This window comes from Falco naumanni, chromosome 6 (assembly GCF_017639655.2).
Source record: "Falco naumanni isolate bFalNau1 chromosome 6, bFalNau1.pat, whole genome shotgun sequence".
NCBI lineage: Eukaryota > Metazoa > Chordata > Aves > Falconiformes > Falconidae > Falco > Falco naumanni.
Window position 1 is genome coordinate 34,672,406 of NC_054059.1, and position 23,701 is coordinate 34,696,106.

Genomic DNA, 23,701 nt, shown 5'->3' on the forward strand with positions numbered 1-23,701 from the left:
AGTTCACAGAAGAGCCACAGAAGAGCTTTTCATTCCTGTCTTTTTATTTGCATACAATGTAGAGGCTTGGTACTTTAATTAATCTGCTTTCTGTGCTGAAAGTCCAAGATGGGAAAGGGGGGAAAGCAGCTATTGCAAGCAAAGCAAAGAGCTACAAGTGCTGTGACGACAGAAACTTTATTCCAGTGTCTGTGTAGCCAGGAGAGCAGACTCTGCACTTTCTGTCCTGATAAAAGCCAGCCCTATCAGCAGCACTCAGCTCCAACAGCCTCTGTGACGACCCAGGTCATAGTAAAAGGAGAAAAAACTTGTACAACTAGTTTATTCACTAAGTGCAGGCAAAGTATCAATCACAAATTAGCCAGCAAACACTTTTATTTCTCTGTATAGTCTTAACTACAATATACAAATTAATATTTATTTATATTAACACAGCAACTAGGAATCCTATTCCCAAACCCAGTTTGTAAAAAAGAGTGTAAAAGGTCAGAACTATCTTACCTCACAACTAGAAAATACATTCATTTGCTAAAGCCTTTATTCCACACAGATGCATATAGCCAGTTTTATCACTGAAAGCATTCCAGTATTGGTGGGACAATTTGCAAGTGGCAAAGTCTATTGACTGTAAAATAAATCCAGGTGTTCAGATTTCCCTTTCCAATATATAAATATTGGAAATAAATATACAATAATATAAAGTTAGTCCTAGAAAACATGTATAGAAGTCAGATACACTTGAAAGTTCAACGCCACTGCTCCAAAGGAAGTCAGGCCCTGATATAGCCAAATATTTAAGGACTAAAATAATGGCTTTGAAGTTCATGTGATTGACATAGGTGCTACTTATGTCCTAGGAGGTAGGTGTGAGGGACAGGACCTTGATGAATCAACACTTCTGCTTCTGGTGTCACATCTGATCGGAAACTGCTTACAGGTGGTCTCAAATCTCTTGTGGTGGGTTAAAAAAAAAAAAAAAGACAGATATAGCTCTATACTTTTTCTATAAAGACTGCCACAAGCATTTTCTTCTTGAAGCATTTCTCCTGAAGGATCATTTGACACGTCTAGGAAAATACAGGTTGTAAGAATGTAATGCAACTGAAAAGAGCTCCCACTTAGGGCACGGTGTCACAAATGTGGGAAAACAGAATAAACTTATTTTGCCCATCGCTGGCCTAACTGCCAGCCGGACAGGCTCCCTGTGGCCCGGTGGACAGGGACGGGAAGGGCATGGCGGCGGGAGCGGGGCCAGCCAAAAGCAGGCGACACCGCACCTCAAAGACGCCAGCGTACGCTTGAGGACGAGTTATAGCTCCTTCCCGCCCACCTCGCCATGCTGACAAGGAAAGATGCTTCCAGAGGGTGGGAGCACTGCCTGCGTCCCCGGCCGTGCCAATGCGGAAGGGAAAGGATGTCAATGTGGAAGTTACCACAGGAAGAAAGGACCGAACGGCGGGCGTCCCACAGGGCGGGCCGGGCAACAGGGGTCTCTCCCGGCTGTGGAATTTCAGCCAAAACACTTCGAGGAACCGCACAAATCCGAGACGTCCCGCGGACAAACCCCCGCACCACCAACCCGCCTCCCACCGGGGCCTCGTCCCGGCCTCCGCGGCCCCTCGGCCGCCCCTCAGCGCCCGCCCGGGGTCCCCGTGAGGCGCCGCCCGCCACGCTCCTTCCCTTCCCCTCCCTTCCCGCCCCCGGCGCTGGGGCGGCTGCGCGGGCCTTGCCCCGCCACGGGAAGGCCGCAGCGGGCGGCTCCGCAACTCGCGGCGGGGTCGCTGCTCTCGGCCCCCTCCCCGGTACCTGGTGGTGACCAGCACGGCGGGCGCCGCGCTGTGCTGCATGGCTCGGGGATTCGGAGTCGCTCCGGAGCGGTGCCGGCCCGGCTGGAGAGGCCGCGTCCCGCTGTCACGGGGTCCCGCCCCCCTTCCCCCGGGCTGGCACTGGCCGCCCTGCCGGATGTTTGCCGGCGGGCGGCTGCGGTGCAAAACGATCGCCGGGAAGGGCGGGGGGAGGAAAACGGCCGGGCCGGGGGTGAAAAGAGCGACCTGCTGCGTAGTCGGCAGGATTCGAACCTGCGCGGGGAGACCCCAATGGATTTCTAGTCCATCGCCTTAACCACTCGGCCACGACTACACCGACGGGCGGCTGGGTTGGCACAGAAGCTCCACTAATCTACCCCCGCTTCCCTGTTGGTTCGTTGTTTTTTTTTCCTTTACGGCACCAAAACGTTTCCCCCAAGTCTCGGCGGCACCCTTGTGCGCTCCTTCTACGTGGAAGCAGCCCGGACGCATCCGTCTGCCTTAAAACAATCGGCACGGTGCCGCCCGAGAGCGCTGGCTGCACTACGAGACAGCCCGCTGTCCCCCGCCGGCTACTGCAAGCCCCCGCGGACCTAACGCTACCCCCGGGGATGCCCGCAGGTGCCGTTTGCTCCAGCCCCTAGTTTGGAAAGAAAGCAGCAAGCAGCTGCTCTCCCCGCTGCCCCTCACCGCTGGCCTGGGCAGCCCAGCTTCCTTTCCATGGGTGCACCTGGGTGCTGCTTTTATCTCAGTGCTTCTCTGCACAGAGAAGCACGGAGGAAAAAACCAACCATGCCAGGCACAGCTTTCTGCTGTCTGCCTCAATGTCACAGCAGAAACCTAAGGAAATGCTGAGGAATATTAGAAAAGCAATAGAAGCCAGACGCTGCCACTGCATCAGTGCAGCTGCTCCCCAAAAGGGCTCTGCACCCCGAGTACCTGCAGCGGCACACGGGGGTGCCCCCAGAGAGAAGCAGCCCCTAAAACAAAATGTGGTGAGTAGGTCAGGACTTTTCATCCCGGAAGGAAACAGCTGGAGGAGTTGGGGATGCGATGGAAGTCTGTAAAGAGTCCAAAGGTGGCAGGTACAGAACAATCTTCTGCAGCTTCGGGTGAAAGAAGTCTGGGGCCTGAAACTCATGAGTCAAAACAAACGAAAAAAGGAAACTTTGTAAGTGGAGTGCCTTGCTAAATCCCGGTTGTTTTCTCTACCTGGCTGTTGCCCCTGGAAACCTTTTGTTAAACAGAGTGTGAATACCATCACAGGGCTGCAGCTTTTCTGGCGCAGGAGCTGCGGTTGCCAGAAGTGCCGCAAGCCACTGAAAAATGCTTTTGAAATGTGAATCATTCTCCTGTGGCCTCTGAAGGGTTACAAAGTTCTGGGCTGGAGTTCCTGAAAGCATGAGTATATCCTAAATAGTTATATATCTAAATGAATTACTACTCTAATGGCATTTTTATTGCCGGTTGGCTCCCTGGATGATCCAATTTATTTAGATAGTACCGAGGAGTAAGCAGCTGGCAGTTTGCTGCTTGAGACAGCAAAACTAGAGCAGGACCTGAGTTGTGAGCCCCTGTTGCGGCAGCGCTTGTCACACTTGCTGAGCAGTGTTCATCCAAACATCGCCAAGTGCCTGTGAAGATGCTTCAGACTGGGGCTTTTCTCCCCAAACAGAAGTGTCTGCTCAGCCCCAGTATGCTGCTGGGTCCTGTCTTTGACCTTGAGAGGCTGTGCGTGCCACGTTGGTGTGCTCATGGAGAAGTCCAAGCACTGCCTATTTATCTGATTTCTTAGCAAGTCTCATCACGTGGCATTTTCATAACTCCCCAGCCCATATCATCAAAAGCATCATGTAGCTGGAAAATAAAACAAATGCCTCAGTGTTGCTAGCTTCTGAAGTTGTGGAAAAAATTAGATGACTTACCCATGAGGTTACAGCAGGGTCTTTCATCAGGTGCTGACTGAAGAGTGAATCTCAGCAAAAGGTGCACAAAAATCAAACCTGATGGAAGAAAATTGTAATATGCAGACAGAGCTGTCTGCTGGAGCTGAGCAACCAACTTGCCTTTTTCAGAAGCAAACTCTCGGAATATCTGGAGTTTGACTCCCATATTGCTTTGGAAGCTACATACAAAATATCTTCCACTGGACCCATTTATTTATGTTTTTTTCCTGGCAGAAAGACCACACTAATGAGTGTTGGCCAGACCCTGCGCCCAGGCCATCAGGCACAGTGGCACTGGGACTCGTTAGTGTAGCTGATCATCAACTGGAAACCTGCAAGGGGAGGCCTATGGGAGAATGTGCAGTGAATCTGAGAACCAATACCAGTAACAGTCATCACTAATGAAGTTATTATTTCCTGCCAATATTTGGGTTACCCTCAGCTGCTCCTCGCACCTTCATGGGTCTCTCTTCCCTCAGTTCAACTGTGTATGAGTGAAGAGTAAGAAACTCTGCATTTTCAAGGCTCTTTTCTTTGGGACTGCCAGCTTTTTTCCTGCCTCCTAATTCTCCAGTGCTGACTGGTTTGGTGGATTGCTTGAGGGTTTTTTTATCCATTCTTTTTTTTTTTTTTTTCCTTTTTTTCTTCTGTTCCTTTCTGGACCCTCAGTAAATTGGATCAACGTATTCATGCAGTCTTCATTCAGTAGCCTGACTTATGCATAGCTGCAGCACCTCTGTAACAAAACCATTAATGGATTTGTGTAGAATAACTGCCCATAACTGCCCATACACAATTCCATATTTTTTTACTGCAGGTATGTGTGGTACTGTGTTACAGTCTGTTGTGGTTTAATCCCAGCTGGCAACCAAGTACCACGCAGCGACTTGCTCACTACTCCCCACCTCAGTGGGATGGAGAGGAGAATCAGGGAAAAGGTAAAACTCGCTGGTTGAGATAAAAACAGTTTAATAATTGACATAAAATGAATTATTGTAATAATAATAGGAATAGCAATAATAGTAATGATAATAATAGTGATGAAAAGGAGAGAGAGGGAGAGAGGAATAAAATCCAAGAGGAAAAAAACAAAATAAGTGATAGACAATACAATTGCTCACCACCCACTGACCTATGCCCAGCCAGTCCCCAAGCAGCAATCAGCCCCACTCCCAGCCACCCCCCCCCGCCCGCGGCTTATATACTCAGCATGACATTCAGTGGTACGGAATATCCCTCTGGCTAGCTGGGCTCAGCTGTCCCGGCTGTGTCCCCTCCCCATTCCCCATGCCTCTCCAGCCCTCTCGCTGGCTGGGGGGGGCCTGAGAAACTGAAAAATCCTTGACTTAGTGTCAACATTATTTAGCAGCAAGTAAAAATGTCAGTGTATTAGCAACATCATCAACATAACATTGTACCAGGTACAGAGAAGAAAATTCATGCTATCCTGGCTGAAACCGGGACAGAGCCTCAGTGGTTTCTGATTAGATAAGGCAAGGTCAAAAATGACTGTTCCAAGTGTTACTTTTGCCTACCTCTTCAAGAAATTCCTTTCATGACCAAAAAATGTTTCTACTCTCCTTCCACAGTACATATCTGCTCTTCTACCTGCTGACTGAGCAGGCAGGAGCAGGCCCTGCAGGGTTTTCCTTCCACACAAGGAGAAGCACTGAAGGGCCGTGTAAGGGGGAAGGGGCTGGGGTGTTACCCTGTGCGCCATGTGCGAGCTCTTACCTCCGATGAGGTGTGCGTCCCCCGCAACCCTGCACTGCTCCCACGTCAGACCTCTGCCCTGCACGGTCACTGACCAAGAAGATCCTGCTTGGAGCCGCCCTCCGAAACGCTGCTCCCAGACACTGCACAGACACCCCAGCTGAGGGTTTCCCTTCGGGGAAGCGAGCGCCAGCTGTGTTTGCCGCTGGACTCATTTTTCTGTCCACTAGAGAGCACTCACACACAACCTATGGACCAGGGACAGGCCGCTAGTGCCACCTGTGGTCCCCAGCTGGGTCTCACCCTTTGGTGCAGGTCTCACCCTGCACCCTTTACATGCACAGGTGATCCCACTGCCTCCTGTCCAACCCTCAGCTCATGCTCAAAACCTGACTCCGGGACCAGTTACACTGGGGTTTCCTATGGAGCTGAAGCCAGTAATGATATGACTGTATTTGCAGTTGGGGCTGATGTTTGTATTTAATTTTTATGCACAGTTTTATTTCCAACAGCTGAACTAAGAGCCTTTCACTGACACGTAGCCCAGAGGAGTTTTCTCAGCTACTTGCCTCAGCATGAAGAGGATTGTAGGGGACCAAGTGGGAGTGGGATGAAAAAGGGGGAGAAGAAAAAAATGCTAAAGGTTAGAAATTAGCAGGCTACAGCTCCTGTTCTCCGTGACCTCTCCCTGCATTAGCACTGGGCTTTTCTGCCAAAGAATATATCGTTCTCCTTCCACTGGCCTGGGGCAGGACAGGCAAGGAAGTACAGGGAAAAATGATGGAGGTGCAACAATCATCCCCCTCCCCAGAACTCAGAAAGGGGCACAAATGCATTTGCTCTCCTTTGCCAGATGTGACTCAAAAGCTCCCCCCTTGGCCCTACCTGTGGCAACCTAAAAAACCTGTGAAAGAAGTTTGCAAGGAGGTGGGCAAGCTTAGAAGGCTTGGGGGCTGGCAAGTGGCTGCAGAGCTCGTGATCTGACACCTGTGAGATGGCCAAGTCCTCTGCAGAGCTTGCAGTCCAATGCCTGTGAGATAAAGTGACAACCAAATCCTGGCCTTCTTGGGGAACAGCTTGGTGCCAAACTGGGGACCCATTTGGTGAGTAGGCAAAGGTAAAGACCGGCAGCAAGGAGTGCATTGGAGAGCAGCTGTAGTGGAGACCCAAGACTTGAGAGGTGAAGGGGACAGTCCTCCCTGTCCTTTCAGCCCTGGCTGGGACATGGAAAAAGCACATTTGCACCAGGTAGCCTTTCAGCACATGTGCTGGAGGACTGCCCACCGGCCATCTTCAGACAAGCCCTGAACTCCCACAAAGGGTTGAAGTAAGGAAAGAAAACCTCCCAAAGCCTGTTAAAATATTCAGTGATTTGTGGCTGGGATCCGTTCATTCAGTTCAATGCAAAGGCCTGCAGCCCTGCAGTTTAATACCTCTGTTCCCCATGAGGGCACAAGGGGACAGGGGTCTCCATCAGAGCCAAGGTGTGACCCCATGAATTCATCCCAGGGTCACGTCTGTCACCCGTACACAGAGCAGGGACCAGCCCTTGCAGCATTGCATCCCTGCCTGGGTGTGATTCTTGGCAGATCGTGGATTTGCTTTTCATCTCTCCCAAGACAGCAGGCAAACAAAAGTGAGTTTATAAACCCAGGGGGAATTTTCCACCAATTTTTGAATCTCTGGCAGAGGACTCTGCCTGTAATCATGGCAGGATGAGGAGAAATAGGAGCCCTGCTTAGGGTATAGTAAATAAAATGGGGGAGGTTGGGGGAAGCAAGGACAGAGGAACATATTTAAAAATGAAATAAATGGCTATGAAAACACAGTTTAAAAACTGAGCATGAAATTTTTTCAGCCTTGATTCATGTTGGGAGAAATACAATATTATTTGATTAATGAAAAAGGTTGCACTAGAGTACTAGGATTCCAGTGAGATGACCAATCACTTATCACTCCTACCGCTGTGTGTTTTCAGATGACAATTACAAAACCCAGATGTGAATCACCAGGAGATTTTATATTAGGACTGGGCTTCTTTGTGATTTTCAAAGGTAGCCAAAATGTTGGATTTAACGTTCACTCTTGTTATATGGTGTGGTAAGGTTGTTGATAGCCTGTCAAAACAGCCTTTTTATCTACATACCTCCTAAACTCAGGATAGATTTATTTTGGAGAGAAGGGAGGAGAGTTATATACCCATTCTTCATTATGCCTCATGCTCCCCCCACCCCACCCTTAAACAGTTAACCTGTGATATGATGAGCCACATGTCAGGAATAATCTAGCAGAAACCATAAGTAATCCCTGGTGAAAGATTAACCTGGCTCTTAACCTGCTGCAGCCCTGGAATTAAAATCCCATCTCTCTTAAATTTGGGGTCCTAGGTAAATCATGGATAAATTTCATGGTAGTTAGTGAGGAAGAAAAGATGAGTTGCCCTAGTTTAATAATATCAAGCCTTAAAAATACAGAAAATTGTCTATATTAAAAAATCACATCTACAGTAGGTAGATACAGTAGACTATTTTTTTTCCCCAAAAAGAAACAATAGTTTTGGGGTAGTTGGCTCTCCGAATAGGCACAATGAAAAGAGTATTTCCCCAGATCAGGGAAAGGTGAAGGAACAGTCAATAACTGCACAAGTTTCCAGGTAAACTCCCAAATACATTGCCAAGTTTTTCAAGTACATCTTCTCCACACACACGACCTAAGCCGTTGCCCAAGGACTTTACCTTGGTTTCCCTCATGCCCACCAAATAAGTTCTGGAAGTGTTTATGTCCATGCTAATTTATTTGGTTGCAGATAAAGAAGAGCCCAAGGTCTGCTTGACTTTGGTGCTGACCCCTGGTTGCTCATTACCTGCGTGAAGGGTGGAGCTGACTCCCTTTATGAAGATCCTGCCTGCAGGAGTAAGAAAAGGCTGAGGTTCCTGGAGATGCAGGCTCCTCTGCTGAACTACCCATCACAACACAGTTCAAGCCAGCCATGTTAGAGCTGGCCAGATTTTGTGCCTGGATTTCTTTTTAAAATTAGGAAACTTTCCAGGGACATTGCTGGAACAATTCCTCCATTTTATGAGCGATTCTGGACCTGACTGAAATTCTCCCAAATGGAAAAATTTCAACTTTCTGAAGTAGCAAGGAAAAGAGAAGGGGCTAGGAGGCAAGAGGGTGCTAGTAGGTTATACTTCAGCATCTCTTACTAAAAAAAGAAGGTGTGTGCAATTGCTCTGTCTGTCTGTTGCTCCATGTGTCTGCCAGTCTAACTGTCTGCTCCCCGCCTAATAACGCTGTAATAACCCGATGGCCAGTTTTAACCAAATACAACAGAGGAAGAGATGGCTGGACAGCTTTCAGCTCCTCCAACTATTGTAAAATCCTGGCAGCTCAAGAGGTGAGAGGCCAGCATTTGCATCCATCTAAGGGAAAGCCTGAAGCATAAACTCAGCGGATACCTGTTTGATTTGGCTTGCCAGTAGGCTAGTGACTTCTTGCGTACCTCCAGTGTGGGATGGAAGTAAAAGGGAAGTACAATGCAGATCTTTTGTTAAACTGAGTCACAATAGTTCTGCTGTTCTGTTTTCAATTCAAGATAACTAATTTGGCAGTTGCTATGAAAGATTGCAACAACCCAAACGTTTCTTGGTGACAACAAGCCAGGCTAGAGTTACCCATTTGTCAAAGGAGACCTGTAAGTGTGCCTCTGTCTCATAGCACAACCAGTACAATCCGTCTCATCAACCAGTTGTTCATACACAGATGTAGTAGGAAGGTAAAGATCTTCCCAGGTCAATGCTATTTAATCCAGGAACTGAGTTTTTATCACAGGTGTTTTACAACAGACATTTTAAGTCAGACACTCTGACTGTCACTTAGAAAGTGGCTGGCAATCACAGTCTGGGTTTCACCAGGTCATGGGCATGGGCTTCTGAAATCTGTGGGTTTTAATGAAGATATTAGTGTTCCAATCGTAAAGGTGTTACAAAGCAGTTTGCCTATCCATTACACACAGTGAGATTACTCATGCTGAAAATTAGATTTTGACCTGCTCAACATCTTCCTCTGTGCTGATCTGGTAGACTGGCTTTGTAGTTAATGGAAAAAAGGGTGTTCCTGGGAGTACTGGGATCTGTTTCAGGTGCTCACTTCAAGATACGATGATTTGTGCCCTAAAAGTGCCTGCTTTTCTCCAGTGGCTATAGGGGCAATGTAGCAACCAGCTCCAGTGTTCAGGTCTCAATTCAGCTGCTCAGCTATGGTTTAGTGCCATTGAAGAGACCTTGGTGTATCCCACTTGGCCTCCAGCTGCTACCCTAGAGGGCTATGGGTCTCATGCTGGTCTTGTGCTATGTCTGCATCTCCAGACAGATGTCTTGGATCTCTGGTATGTCTCAGTTTACAGCGTCTGTGTGTGGGCAATGGAATGAGACCTAAATGGTTGAAATTCATGACCTTAGAAGCAGGTGTCACCAGTTGGTGTCCTCGTGTGCATCAAATATATATGTACTTATGACAGTAATTGGAAATCAAGTCAATGTGGTCTCTGGAGCTAAAAGAGTGGTGTAACTGATGCATGTCTAGCAAATCTCACATTTGTGTTGTAGATCACGTGAAATGTATCCACCCTAAGTGCTTCCTTACCACACTCCTCCAAAACAGTAACTACTACAATGATACTATACAGGTGTTGGAGATTTTATAGAAATGGATGATTGTCCTTCAGAAAGACAGAGGAAAATACAGCTCTGGAGATACATGTAGTCATTTATAGTACAATGTCGTAGCACACACTTTGGATATTTTTCTTATGAGTCAAGTTTTCAGGTTCCTGTAACACAAGAAGCAGCAACTCACCACCTGTGGAGAGAAACAGTCAGACTGAGGAGAAGGGAAATGAAGCCTCCTTGAGAGACCACGTTGCTCTAGCTGGTCCTACAACCAGCTGTATCCAATCCCTCTTCATATGGCTGGATCCTCTACTGAAATCAGTCACTCAGGTCTGCAAAGGTATGATTACAAAACCAGAATGATAAATGCCACCCAAGCATTACACAATCTGGGCTGTGCTGAGCTGGGAAGTAGAAAGGGAGATTCAGGAATCATGGAAAAACTGATTGCATGGAAGGTGCTCTTCCTTCCCAGGACTCCATCAGGAATATCTGTACTGACCGTGTGCAAGGTTGGAAATATACCTGTAGTATTTCCTTGATCCTTTGCCCAAGATACCCGCAAGGGAGACAGGGACCCTTAACTACAGAGTGGGGAAAAACTGGGATGTGAGGGAGGGTGGCTGTCCCAAAGACCTGGACAGTGCTGGCTTAGGTCCATCTCCAGGGCAGTGCTCTTCATCGCTCTTGCTGCCAACTTTCTAGCTCACCAGCAAATACCAAAAGTCTGGACCTTTCTTCAAAAGAAAAGCCACTGTTTGTTGCATAGCTAAGGTTCACCGCAACCTTGCTGGAATAGGCGTTTGAAGGAACAAAGGCAAGACTACAGACAATCATGACAAGGAGCTAGGTTTCCAACTCAAAAGCTCATCAGCTACTCTGGTCTCCAGGGTCTCCAAGCACTCCATTTACATAGGTAAATTAAATAATACCAGGGAGAAATGTCAGCACTGTCACATTGCTAAAAGGATCCCTGGCACGTGTTCAGCCTAGGGCTGTGCTGAATGGTTCCTGGGGGCAGTTCAGTTGTTGACACAGGCGAGGGACCATTCTCAACTGACACCCTGTACATGGCCATCAGCCTTGGAGGCTAAGGGAATTTATCCATGTGGACATGGAATAATTTAATTTACCTGTATAGGTGCAGCCTAAGTGGCTAGCTCTACTTGCACAAGTACATCCACCAGGAGAGCTCATGAGACAGATCTTTACATTCACAACCTGTCTTACAAATACTGTATCCACAAGCCATCACTGTGCAGAGGAAAAAACTACTGAGAAGATTCAGAGCTGGGTTTGCTTGCAGCTTCCACATAGCTAAATCACCAAGGTCCAGGAAGACCTTTAACTGTCCTTGTGCCTTTGGCTTTTCCTAAAACTGTCAGCCCAAACTCAATCAGCGCTGCAGGGTGAGGCCCTGCAGAAAGGATAGAAGCAGAATTTCACACCTCCTTGTTCCAAGTGCAAATGGCTTGTTAGCAAACTGGCAGCTGCCTGCCAGACAATCATTTTGTTTCATGCAGGAGACAGTCATATCACATAATTTTCAGCTGCACTTTTCTTCTGGACACAGAGCAAAAGGCCCCAAATGGCATATTTTGACTTGCTAACCTGGTGGGATCAATACGTGAACCACAGAAACAGGCAGAGCTCCCCAGACACTGCTGAAGTGACCCACAAATAGCGGGCTGCTCTTCAAGGATCTCCTCGATATTGGAAAGTCCCATCTTATATATTTTTGCCCACTAAATTCTGATTATTTTCTCATAAGGGAATGTGCTTTGCTCGGGTGCTAAAAGAGGTACCTGGTGTCTCTGCAGGCTGCAAGGCTCCCAAGACATCTACATGGTGCTGGTAGGTGAGGCAGAAGGTATAGGACAGTCCCACCCTTTTCTGAGGCGGCAACTGGAGGTCCGGATGCCTCAGGTGCCACCAGATGGTCTCAGGTGCCTGAACCTGCACGTGAGTGGATGAATGGGAAGGAACAAGGCAAGTGGGCAAGGCAAAGCAAGCACATTGTCTGCATCCATTATAAAAGGCAGAAATGTATGTTATCAAAATACTCATGTCAGCACAGCCCACACCAACCTGCAGTGTCTGTGAAGAGCTGTAAATACGCAGTTGTGAACACGTGCCACTAGACTGTATTAGGAAATCAAGGTCATTATTAACAGGGCATTTGACATCCCACCCAGTGACGTGTATCAGTGGCTTCATCCATGCAGCTGTCACTGCCTAGAGGCATGCCTTTAACTTTAGTGGGAGCACTAAATAAATGTGCAAGGATTGCAGGATTTAGTACATTGCATATATATCCTCATAATGCATCTACCTAGGCAAAGGCATGGACAAAAAGCGTGTTCTGACTTACACAGAAAAACTATGCAAAGGACCCTTAAGCAAGATGTGATTAGCTCATTTTGTTGCCTCGAGGGCTCTTTGAGACAGAGTCAGAGCAATGCAAAATAAGATGGAGCTTCACCTGTAGTAAAAACTTTTTAACAGCTGATCCTGCGACTCCCACTCAGAAGTCCATCTGGCAGCATGGCACAAAGGGAAAGGGATGTGGCTGCATAACGTATTCCTGTTCACAGCCAGTGTTCCCGCTCCCTCTCATACAAAATACACACTTGTACTGGGGCGCTGTACAGCTGCTTCACAGCCTAAGGGGGAGAGAAACCAGAGTGTCTGTGTTCCAAACTGCTGGTGTCCTCTACATTTCAGCTGTGCATTGGGAAACACTGCGTGGAGGCTTGCTGCTACAAAACCCGTCACCGGGAGATGGTGCTCCTGCCCTGGGAGTGATCCCTGCCTGCAAGCCGGGCACTCCCCGGGACTCGCCTTTGCGCTGATGCTCCGTCCCACGGCAGCCACCCACTCCCTCTGCTGAGGTGGGTCCAGATAGCCCTCTGGGGTGGTTTCCTATCCTCGGAGCTCCTCATGCTACTCAACAGCTGAAGGAGAAAGAGGGCCAGGGCTTGAGATGTCTAGAAAGAAAAGGTGGAAAAGGCAAGATGGAAAAGGAACACAGAAATTGTGGGGTTAAAACGCAGAACTGAACAGGAGGCCAGAACACACAGTGGTGGTAAAAAGTATTTTATGAGCTGCTCAGTTTACCCTGTGTTTGGTTTCTGTGGAGCCTTTCAGGTGAGAGGCATCTCTACTAACTGCCAAGTGTCTGGCCAAAATCACCCATGTCCATCACGGAAGGACATGCTACCCTGGCAAGGTCAGAGAGACACGGCCTCTGGGAGGAGCGATCCAGACTATGCAAAGCTGCAATCAAACAGGACCTTGGACCACATCCTTTTCCCCAACCAGACACCCACCTTCCTCCGCACAGCCCAGCCCAGCAGCAGACACAGAGGAGCGAAGGGAGGACTGGGCTGGAGCTGAGGGGGTGGCAGGTCTGCTCTGGCCCTCCGCATGCCTCAGCTGATCCCCATGGCTTGTTGGTGTCCCCAGAGTAACTGTCAAGGAAACCAAAGCTGACACCTCCAACGAAGTACCTTGTGTTGTTAGCTGCACTTAGGTAGGATGCATCCACCTGTTGATTTCTGCTCAAGATGATACTCCCAAAAGGGAGGGAAATCAGTTCCTGGGGGGAGGACTTCCTTTGCCAGGCCCCTGTCACTGAGAAGTCCTGCTGTGAAGAAGAACTTCAGAGTTTAGCTCCATTTGGCTTGTCTGCAGTGGAAAATAAAAATGTGGGTTAAGAGCACTGATGTGAATGAGAGAGCAAAAGTAGCTGTCTGGCAAGGAATAAAGAATACCAAAAGATGGGGCAATAACCTAAAGGGGACAAAATCCCCACCTTCCCTCCACATTCATAGTGGTGAACACCTGCATCCAGAAAGTTAGGAGTGGGCCAGAGCTGGAGTTATTGGTTAGAATTTGCTTTGAGATGCAAACCAAAGAGCTTGGGTTTGGTATGGAGACATCCTTTGCCTTGAGTGGCAGAGAAGCGAGAATGACACAACAGCCATGACAAGCTGTGCTGGCTGGGGAGGGGTGGGGAGAAGGTAGAGAAGGGGTCTCCTGGGAACTGGAAAGATCAGGATGAAGTACTGTGTACAATGTTCCCTTTCTGATGCTCCCTTGGGTGCCTGCTGGCAGATGCTCTCCCAGCCAGGTCTCCTTTTCAGAACTGTCTGATATGCCCCAAATCTGAAGAGCCTTCAGAAGGAGGGTGGGAGTTTCAGGACAAGAAGTTGGGGAGAAATGTGATGGTCTGGGAAATCATTGATGAAAGAAAAAGGGACTGCGTGGAGGTCAAAGGTGTGGAATATGTAAAAACAAGGAAGCATGAAGCAGATTGTGAGGAGAGCTGTAGGAGAGCACTTCCCCCCGTGACATCTCACACAGGACAGCCAGGGGTGGGGAGGAAACTCAGGTCTTTCTGCACAAGAAGACCAGAATATCTGTAACAGCTGTCTCAGCTGAGTTCTTTGGTTAGTGCTGTAGGAATCACTTTCTGGAGCTACGGCTCTCCCTTCAGTAACGGTTAATGGGAGGAAGGTGATTAGTTAGACTGAGAAAGAAGCCAAAATGAAGCAAGGTGAATCCCACCCCTTCCAACCAGATGCTAGCCTAGACTACCACCATAAGGACACGGGGTGAGGCACCACCCTTATTCGGCATCTGTGGCTTGGTGCATTGACAAATTACCTGCTGACTGCACTTTTCAAAAAATAAATGGGCTTTTTTTCTTTCTTGCTTGGTTTTTTTTGTTGTTTTTTTGGTGGGTTTTTTTTCCCCAAAATTGACTGAGTGTTCAACTGTGTTTTGACTTGCTATCTTCAGGTGGCTTATGCCAGACCCTGTCGACCAGATGCTGAATAGGACAATTTTCCCTGAGGGGAATGGAAAGTCTAATCCAAAAAAGCTTTTATGTTTCCAGAAGGATTGAACTCTCAGCAAAGCGTTTCCATAAGTCTCCTGTCCGCTAGCTAGAATACAATGTTCAAATAGAAAGTGATGTGAGACAAACATAGCTTTAGACATCCAGACTGAGGTGACGTAAGCTCTCTGGGCCTGAAGGAAAGCAGCCCTGTGGGGCCTTCGAACCCATCTGATGTTTCATGCATGGATTTTGTACCTTGATTTGTCTTATCTTCCCTAGCTATCTCCATGCAGACAATCAGAAAGAAGTCTGCTTGGCTTCAGTTTAAGCAAGTTTTGGAAGGAGCTGCTGGATGATTCGGAATGAAAACAATGCTGTTACTTGGTTGCTTGCTGAGCTGGCCTTGCTGTCACTTGTAGCCATCTCGCTAGAAGACATTGTTAAGTGAAGCCACAAGAAGCTTCTTTTGTGGTCACTACATGAAAACATAGTTTTCCAAATAACCACTAGCATCAACACTCTGACCAATCTGAATTTGCTCAAGACTTCCAAATTTGGTTAAGCCCCACTGGCTTAGCTAATGGAAACAGCCACAAACACCTCCAGTTTCGAAACAGGGAGGGGATTTGTCACTGCAGTTTATTTTTCATTCCATCAAAAAGTGCTGATGACAGGCAAGGTGAACATCTGTGGAGGTACAGGGCTGTGGGAACATGGCTATGACACCAGGTACGTGGAGGGGGGGGGTTGAGGAAATTTTGAGGATTTCCTTTCTGCCTCGGTTTCCTCCTTTGAGAAGTGGTCTTCCACAGCTGATGGGGTTCTGGTTAAATCAGATGCCCACATCTTTCCTTTGCTGAAGACCCTCTGCAGAGCAACCCCTCTCTGGCAGGCAAGAGTTCCAGGCTGGGACCTTGCCCGCAGCTGCAAAAGAGGATGCAGCCATGGTAGGAGAGTCCACCATGCCCAGGACTCAACCCCACACATGGAAATGAATCAATGCTCCACACACAAAGGTCCCCAACCACCACGGGCAATGCAGGAGGGCAAGCAGGGCACCACTTGGGACCAAGAGAGGGAGCAGAGGGAGGAAGATGGCAACAGAGGGGACAAGCCCAAGTGTCAGCCAGGCAGGAAGTATTCCTTCCTGATTCTGAAGGAATCAGCATCCCCAAAATGTTCCCAGTAAAAAACCCCACAGGCTTAGTGAGCTGACTGCCCCCTTCTTTCCAAACACCCGCCCTGGAGGGCCTGTCAGTGAAGGAAGGGAGAGACTGTGGTGGGACACATGCAAGCAGTTAAGGTACAGGAGTCAGGATCTCTCCTGGGTGTACAAGCCATTGGCTCCACGTTATTTGGGACAGGTTCTCAGGGAAATATTGGAGGCATATGTGGCCCTTCATCTTAGGTTCCAGCAGACTTCTGATTTGTTTAATACTTAGCAAACAGAGTAATGGGACAGTCTCAGAACTGTGTTTTTCAGTTCGTACTGGAGGTACTCAGAGGATTTGCAAAGTGTAAGAGCCAAGAGAGATGGAGCAAATGTGCAGGGCTGGAGCCAGTGTCACCATGTTGGTTGAGGGCCACCATGGGCACATCACTGTACCCACAGCAATTAGGAGTACCCTCAAGAGGAACAAGTCTATTTGCTGTTGAAGCTGAACGGACATAAAACCTCCTTTGGTTATATGGGTGTTTTTTCTGTATAAACTTGCTAATTGAGTTGTAAAATAAAACTGCAGCCTTTCCCCTCCAATTTCTGCTGCTGCAGCAGCGTGCTAATTTGGTTTTGGAAGGGGGCTGGTAGAAGATGGCTCTTTGCCAGCATGAAATTATGCACAAAAGGTTTGCACTGGGAGAGAAGGGAGCCTGCCCTTGGAGTAGGGAAGGGCTGGGGGCAGGAGCTGCTGTGCCGCTGCACAGGGCTGGGGCGGCTTGGGAAGGTCCTGCAGCTGGGCTGGGTTGGGCTGATGGAAATTCGAGAAAGCCCAGAAGGGTTTAGAAGAAGCTGCAATGGAGAACAGATGGGAAACTCGGTGCTTGAGCACCTTGATAGGCGCTGTGTGGTTGAGAGGATGAGCTGTGGGATTTCCTGTCTCCCCTCTGTCATAGCCTGGCAGGATTTGCTCCTTGGGTCTGTGTACCCGTGTGTGTGTGCGTGCCAGCTGGTGCGGGCATGTGTGCCTGGTGTGTGTAGACGTGTGTACATGCAGCTTGAGGTTGTGTGAGTATGTGCGTGCCTGTGTTTGGGTGTCCCTACAGACAGTGGGGACAGGGATACAGCTCTCATCACCCAGCAGTGCACTGCTCTGCCACGGGGATGGCTGTGCACAAGGGCCGAGGATGGTGTGGTGCAAATCGCCACTGAGGAACCTATTGCTCAGCTCTTCCAGCAGCTTGCACCAAGCAGGGATTTGGCCCTGCGGCCCACACTGGCAGCTGAGAACGTGACTGGTCTGGGGTTGAAAAAACTGGGGGGAAAGAAAAACCAGAGAGTGTAGCCTAGCTGTCTGTTGCATCAATGTGATTTTAACTTTTAATATACAGAAAAAAATGCAGTGACAGCTCCAGTCTCTGGGAATTTAGTGAAGCCTGGGGTTCCTCATGTGTGTCAGGTACACACAACCCAACACACAGGAGGAGGTAATAGGCTCGGGTAGCCCCAGGCACAGCCTGCATTGACCGCTTTTGTACTTTTCACTTTTTCCCATGAAACTGGCTGCATGAAAGGATTCCAGGCAGGAGGCTCTAGAAACCATTGCAAGAAACCCAGAGGTTTATGGATAGACTTGTTTGCCCATTTTCTAAAGCTTGGCAGTCCTTCCCATCACATCATCCTCCCAGCCTTCTGCTGACCCTTTGTTCCCTTCCCAGTGCTGCCCAGGGAAGGGAGCACTGACATACCCCATGGTGGAGGCATCGGGAGCACGGTTCATGGGTCTGGGGCCACTGGTGGAGGTGGGATTGAGAGGTGCAGGTTTTCAGCCTTCCCCATCTTCAGGACGGGGTCCCCTGAGCACTCAGCCCTGTTGCTGCCTGCCCTGGTGCTGTGAGGGCACCCAGCTGGGGTCCCAGCACCGTGTCCGGGGGCGGGGAGTGAGATGTCAGGGGGTGGAAGGTCTTGTCGGATGTTTTTTTAAAGTGACCTTTAGTGTTTGAACAGCATCAGGCTGGATTTAATGAGAGGCTGACGGAAGAAAAACAGTTAATGAAGCCTTCCTCTGCCTGCCCTTCCTCTGCCTCCCGCCCCAGCTCCGGTGTCCTCTAACTGCTGGGCGGGGTGGTGGCATCTCGGCTCCGCGCAAGGCCCCGGACAAACCGCGCAACGCTTGCAACCGCCGCACAACCGCCGCGCGAAGGCTGCGCAAGCCCCGTGCGAACGCAACAGGAGGTGCTGTGTGAGGTGGGCCAAGGGCTCCGGGCCAGGCCAGGGGTTTCTCGAGATGTTGTCCCGAGAGCTGCCTCCCTTGCTCCGCGCTGGGTGGCCGTATGGAGCAAACCCGCCGGCTGGCATGAAACCCGCTCGAGATACTGGGACAGAGCACCTGTAAAATAACAGCAGAAAGAAATCCGAGAGGCTGCAGCGACAAATGCTCATGGGAAGAGATTGTTTGGGGGGGTGGGGTGGGATGGGGGGTAGAGGGGAAAAAAAATGCCGTGTTTGTTTTGGCCAAACACCTACATTCCTTCAAATAAATCATTGCAGCACTTGTTTTTGTATTTGCAGAGAAATCGCAACAGACATAACCAGGGACTTAAGAGACTTGAAATAACATCCTAGTAAATACCCCACTTTGTTATTTTAATCGAGACCCAAGGAAACATCTGAATTTTACCAAGGAAACCCTCCGTGCAAGGGAAAAACATTAGCCCGCAGCCCGGCCGGGGCTTTTGTTTTGCGGCTGTGTCGGTCTCCCGAGGCGGAATTACCGGGGCTGCCGGAGGCGCGGGGCAGCGCGGAGCCCGGGCCCCCGGGGCCGCCCCGCAGCGGGTCGCTCCGCACCCCCTCCCTGCCCCCGCCGCCCGGGACCACCGCGGGGGGGGGCCTCCAACACCGGGCGGGGGTCCCGTGTGTCGCCCCCGCCCCTCAAACGGCGGTGGGGTGTCCTCCTCCAACGTGGGGCGGCGGGTCCCGCCCAAAATGGGGGGCGGCGGTTCCTCTGCCAAGCTTCCCCGTCCCCGACAGGGGATCGGGGTCCCCCGCCCCAACAGGGGGTGGCGGGTTACCCCCCGATTCGGGGTAAAGGCTGCCCCTCCACTGCGGCCCGGGGGAGTCCCCTCTCCGAAATTCGGGCCCCTGCAAAGGGAGGCGGCGGGATCCCCCCTCCAGTCCCGGACCGACGGCCGCCTCCCAAAATACGGATTTACCAAAAATAAGAGCCGCCCCCCGCCCGCAGACAAGGCAGGGGGGGCCGCGCAGCGCGGGGCCGCGGGACGGAGAGGCGGAGGGGCGGAGGGGCGGAGGGGCGGAGGGCTGCCCTCCGGGTCAGGGCGGCGGGTGCCCCCGCAGGCCGGGGCCGGGGGACCCCAGAGGGCGGCAGGGGGGGAGCCCCGGCGGGTCTCACCTGCAGGCGGAGGCGGGGCGGGGGCCGGGGCGCGGGCGGCGCCTCGGCGGGGCGGGGCGGCCGGCCGGCAGGGGGCGCTTCCGCGGCGGCGGGCGGCGGCGGCGGCGGCCGCGGCGGCGGCGGCGGCGGGCGAAGACGATGTTCAAAAGCGGGCGGGGAGCGGCGGCGGCAGCAGCACAGCGCCGAGCACCGGGCTGCCGTCATGCGCCTCCGCGCCGCCGCCGCCACCGCCCTCTGCCTCTGCCTGCTGGGCGCCTGCCGCCTCCGCCGCGGGCTGGAGGCTGCCGCCGTGCGCGGCCCGTCGGCGGCCGCTCCCCAGCGACCCTCGGCAGCCGCGCCTTCCTCCGCCTCCTCCTCCTCCTCCGCCGCCGCCGCCTCCCCCTTCTCCTCCCCGTCGCGGAGAGACGGGGCTCTCCGCAACGGCACCGTGGTGCCGCACCACTACATGGTGGCCCTCTACCAGCGCCTGGCCGCCCGCCGCGCCCCCGGCCGCCGCGCCGACACGGTGACGGGCTTCGCGGAGCGGGCGCGCAGCGGTGAGTGCGGGACGCGCATCCCTCCGCGCAGCGCCGAGGAGCACCCGCAGCGGGGCAGGGGGGCAGGGGCGGGCTGCCCCGCCGGGACCCCGCCGTCGGGCGGGGGGATGTGGGTGGGTTTGGGCTTGAGGACGGGGCTTGGGAATGGGTTTGGGGATGGAGCCGGGGTTGTGCGGGGATGGAGCCGCTGCTCGTGCGTGGCTCTGGTGATCGGGCTTCTGCGTGGGTTTGGGGATGGGGAAGGGTTTGCGCGTGGCTTGGAGCATGGGTTGTGGGACGTGGCTGCTCACGGAGATGGAGCTTGCACGTTGGTCTGGGCACGGGGTCGTGCGAGGGGGTGGGGTGCGGGGAGCGGGGTCGTGCGTTGGTTTGCTCCCGGGGTGGTTGCACGGGATGCGGTAGCGCACGGGGATGCAGCTGGAGCTTAACGGGGTGGGGGCCGTGCATCAGTTGTGTGACGGGAATGGAGCTGTGCAGGAGCTTGAGCGTGGAAATGGGGGTGAGGACAGGGTGGGAAGGGGGCTGCGCGCGGGCACGGGGTCGTGATGAGGATGACAAAGGGGTTGTGCCCGGAGCTGGGGAAGAGGGTTGCCGATGGAGAGAAGTATGAGGCTGTGCTTGAGCGATGGGGGTGGCGATGGGGTTGCGCATGCAGTCGGGGTCAAGGACGACTCTCGGAGCTGAGGCTGCGGTTGGGGACGGGGTGCGAGGTGCAGCCCAGCTGGGGCAGGGCGGGCAGCGGTGCGGGCAGCTCTCGGCACCTCCTGCCACCTGATGCGCTGCCCGAGAGCGGCGCCCGAGGTGTGCGGCGCGGTTTGGCGGCAGCGTCCCCGGGACCGGCAGGGAGAAGCCTCTTCAGAGTCTTTGCAGCCTGAGAAACTCCCCGGGACAGCGGGCCGGGCCGGGCTGGGAAAGGAGCGAAGCCGGCGCGGTGCCCCGTGAGGGGCGGCTCAGCCCTGGGCTGCGGAGGTCCCGCCGACCCCGCCGTCTGAGCTCGGCATCGCGGGCCCCTTCTCGTTCTTCCCTCTCTTTTGCCCCCTTCATGCCCGCGGATCTAATGATAATAATGCAATAAACAGGTATATGCACTTAACGATATATATATGTATGTATGCATACATATACATTGCGCCCTGCCGACGAAATTCAGTCGGATGGGTGAAAAAAAAATATCCCCATCGAATAAAATGAAAACACAAAGTGAAAAGCAGCCCCAGCCTCCCCCCGTGCCCGTCGCCGGCTGCCCCGGGCTGGGAGAGTGGCGGCTGGTGGTGCGGAGCCCCCCGCAGCTCCCCAAACCCATCCCCAAGCCCAGCAGGGGTCGGATCCTGCCGGCAGTCTTTGCGGGGAGGTTTTTGCTGAAAGCTGGTGGGGAAACGGCGGGGGAGCCAGGCGGAACGGGGGGGGAGGATGCTCTGGTGGGAGGGTGGGTAGTGCCCGGCTTGGGATAGCCTGCGGAAAACTGCGCACAGGTCCTGGGAATTTTCAGCGCAAAACGAAACCAGATGAACTTTTCAAAGGGATCTCCTTATCTGCTCCTCACAGCAATTTTAGATCTGCTTTTAAACTAATAATAACAATAACAGTAATAATAACAACAGTAGCAATAATAACAATAATAATAGTAGCAAAAATAACAATAATAATAGTAGCAAAAGTAACAACAACAATAATAATAATAACGAATGTCAGGGAGAAAAATCTTGCCTCCCTGGAGGGCGGTGCAGGCTGCAGCCCGGCGGCAGTGCCCGTAGGAGGGGGCTGCAGCCCGGGGGTGTCGGGCAGGGCTCTGCTGGCAGCGGGCTGGAGGGACTTGGGCACAGCAGCAATGTTTGCAGCATGTCCGGATCAGATTTCTTGTTAAGAGAGGGAGAAAATAAAAAACAACCCTCCCAGAACTCATTCATCTCTTCTCCCCAACTCCACCTCCTTTGTTTTTGGTTGTTTGTTTTGTTTTTTTTTTTTTTTTTTAATTCACATTGAGTATATTTAATCAGTGCCAGAAACTGTGCGAGTCTGTGTTTGGGCTTTGGATCCACCAAACATAGTGACAAATTCAAGCTGGGCTCAATTTCAGCTCCTGGGAATGCCTCTGTCAGACACCCCGAGGTACAGCATCTGCTTCCCTGACATGTGTGCCTGTGCTTGCCTGCAAAGGAAAATGAGATTTTTTCACAGCATTTTACTTTGCATGGCTGGGGCTGGGGGCTGGGGGTGGTGACAACCTGCTGATTGGGGATGGGACTGTACTGTGCAGGTTTCAGATGGGACTTCCGTGTCAAAACAGGATAGTGATGCAGCTGTGGGCACTGAAACACCCGGGAGGAGCCACAGAAGCCTTCTCAGAACGCAGGGAAGAGTGCTGATGAGGAGCCACTTGCTTGAATTGATTCCTCCCTCCCTCTCTGCCTTCTCCTTCCTGTTTTTTTGTTTTTTTGTTGTTTCCCCCCCCCCCCCTCCCCGGTGCCTCCAGCCAGAGTGATGCTCCTTGACACAGGGCACACAGGCTGTCCCTCCTGGGCTGCTCAGCAAGCCTTGCTGCGAGGCAATCATCTGCCCCGTTAGCTCTGTGTCCCTTGCGCCTCTGTAATCAGAGCTTGGCTTCAGCTTGTTGGGGTTTTATATATTTTTATTTTATTTTATTTTTTCTTTTATATCTTCCAGATGCCTCCCCATCTGCCCCTGAGCAGCGATACCTCTTCGACATCTCCAGCCTGCCCGAGGCAGAGGAGGTGACAGGCGCAGAGCTGCGGGTCCTGCGCTCCCTCCCTGAGAACCGGAGCTTGGCCCTGTCCCCTGAAGGCACCTTCCACCACCTCCTCCTCTCCACCTGCCCAGCCTGGGATGGCGAGGAGCCCCAGCTGCTGGACTCTAGGGCTGCAGACATTTTGGATGCGGGCTCCTCCAGATGGGAGGTGTTTGATGTCTGGGAAGCCCTGCGGGATCAGAGGCAGAGGTCTCTCTCGGGCAAGCTGCTGTGCTTCCTGCTGAGGATCGTCTCGGATCAGTCGGGGCGGCTCCTGCCCCCCTGGCAGCTGGGCTTCAGCAAGCCCCGGCCACAGCCCCATGAGCGAGCCCTGCTTGTGGCCTTCTCCCGCACACAGAGGAAGGAGAACCTCTTCAAGGAGATCCGGGATAAGATCAAGGCCCTGGGCAGCCCCCCCTTCCTAGAGCCCCCCGATCCTGGCCAGGAGGCATACCCCAAGCGGAGGAAGAGACGGACCACCATCCCTGCCCGCTCTGGAGGCAGAGGCCACGGGAAGAAGGCGAAGACCCGCTGCAGCCGGAAGCCCCTGCACGTGAACTTCAAGGAGCTGGGCTGGGACGACTGGATAATTGCCCCCCTGGATTATGAGGCATATCACTGCGAGGGGGTCTGTGACTTCCCCCTGCGCTCCCATCTGGAGCCCACCAACCATGCCATCATCCAGACCCTGATGAACTCCATGGACCCGGAGTCTACTCCCCCCAGCTGCTGTGTGCCCTCCAAGCTCAGCCCCATCAGCATCCTCTACATAGACTCTGGGAACAATGTGGTTTACAAACAGTATGAGGACATGGTCGTGGAGACGTGTGGCTGCAGGTAGCAACTTCTGCAGCTCTCCCCTTCCCCACCCTGCTCT

At 52.0% G+C, this 23,701-nt stretch overlaps 2 protein-coding genes and 1 non-coding gene across 4 annotated transcripts in view; 1 reads left to right on the forward strand and 2 right to left on the reverse strand.

Moving 5' to 3' along the window:
• The window catches only part of HS1BP3 (HCLS1 binding protein 3), a 52,804-nt gene extending 50,829 nt beyond the window's left edge, over nucleotides 1–1,975 (reverse strand). Inside the window, exon 1 of one of the 2 annotated variants that reach the window (XM_040598366.1) lies at nucleotides 1,807–1,974. In XM_040598366.1, coding sequence (XP_040454300.1) covers nucleotides 1,807–1,847 — 41 coding nt within the window. In that variant the 5' untranslated portion in view covers nucleotides 1,848–1,974. Of the gene's footprint in view, nucleotides 1–1,806 lie in introns of both variants that reach the window. The other variant, XM_040598367.1, reaches the window with a different exon arrangement.
• Nucleotides 1,976–2,057: 82 nt separating this feature from the next.
• Nucleotides 2,058–2,139, reverse strand: TRNAS-AGA. The gene has a single exon. It is a non-coding gene; the product is annotated as a tRNA-Ser (tRNA).
• Nucleotides 2,140–19,744: 17,605 nt separating this feature from the next.
• Nucleotides 19,745–23,700, forward strand: GDF7 (growth differentiation factor 7). The gene is made up of 2 exons (XM_040599046.1): nucleotides 19,745–20,078; nucleotides 22,743–23,700. The coding sequence occupies exons 1-2, from the start codon at nucleotides 19,745–19,747 to the stop codon at nucleotides 23,663–23,665; spliced, it is 1,257 nt and encodes a 418-aa protein (XP_040454980.1). The 3' UTR covers nucleotides 23,666–23,700.
• Nucleotide 23,701: the final 1 nt, after the last annotated feature.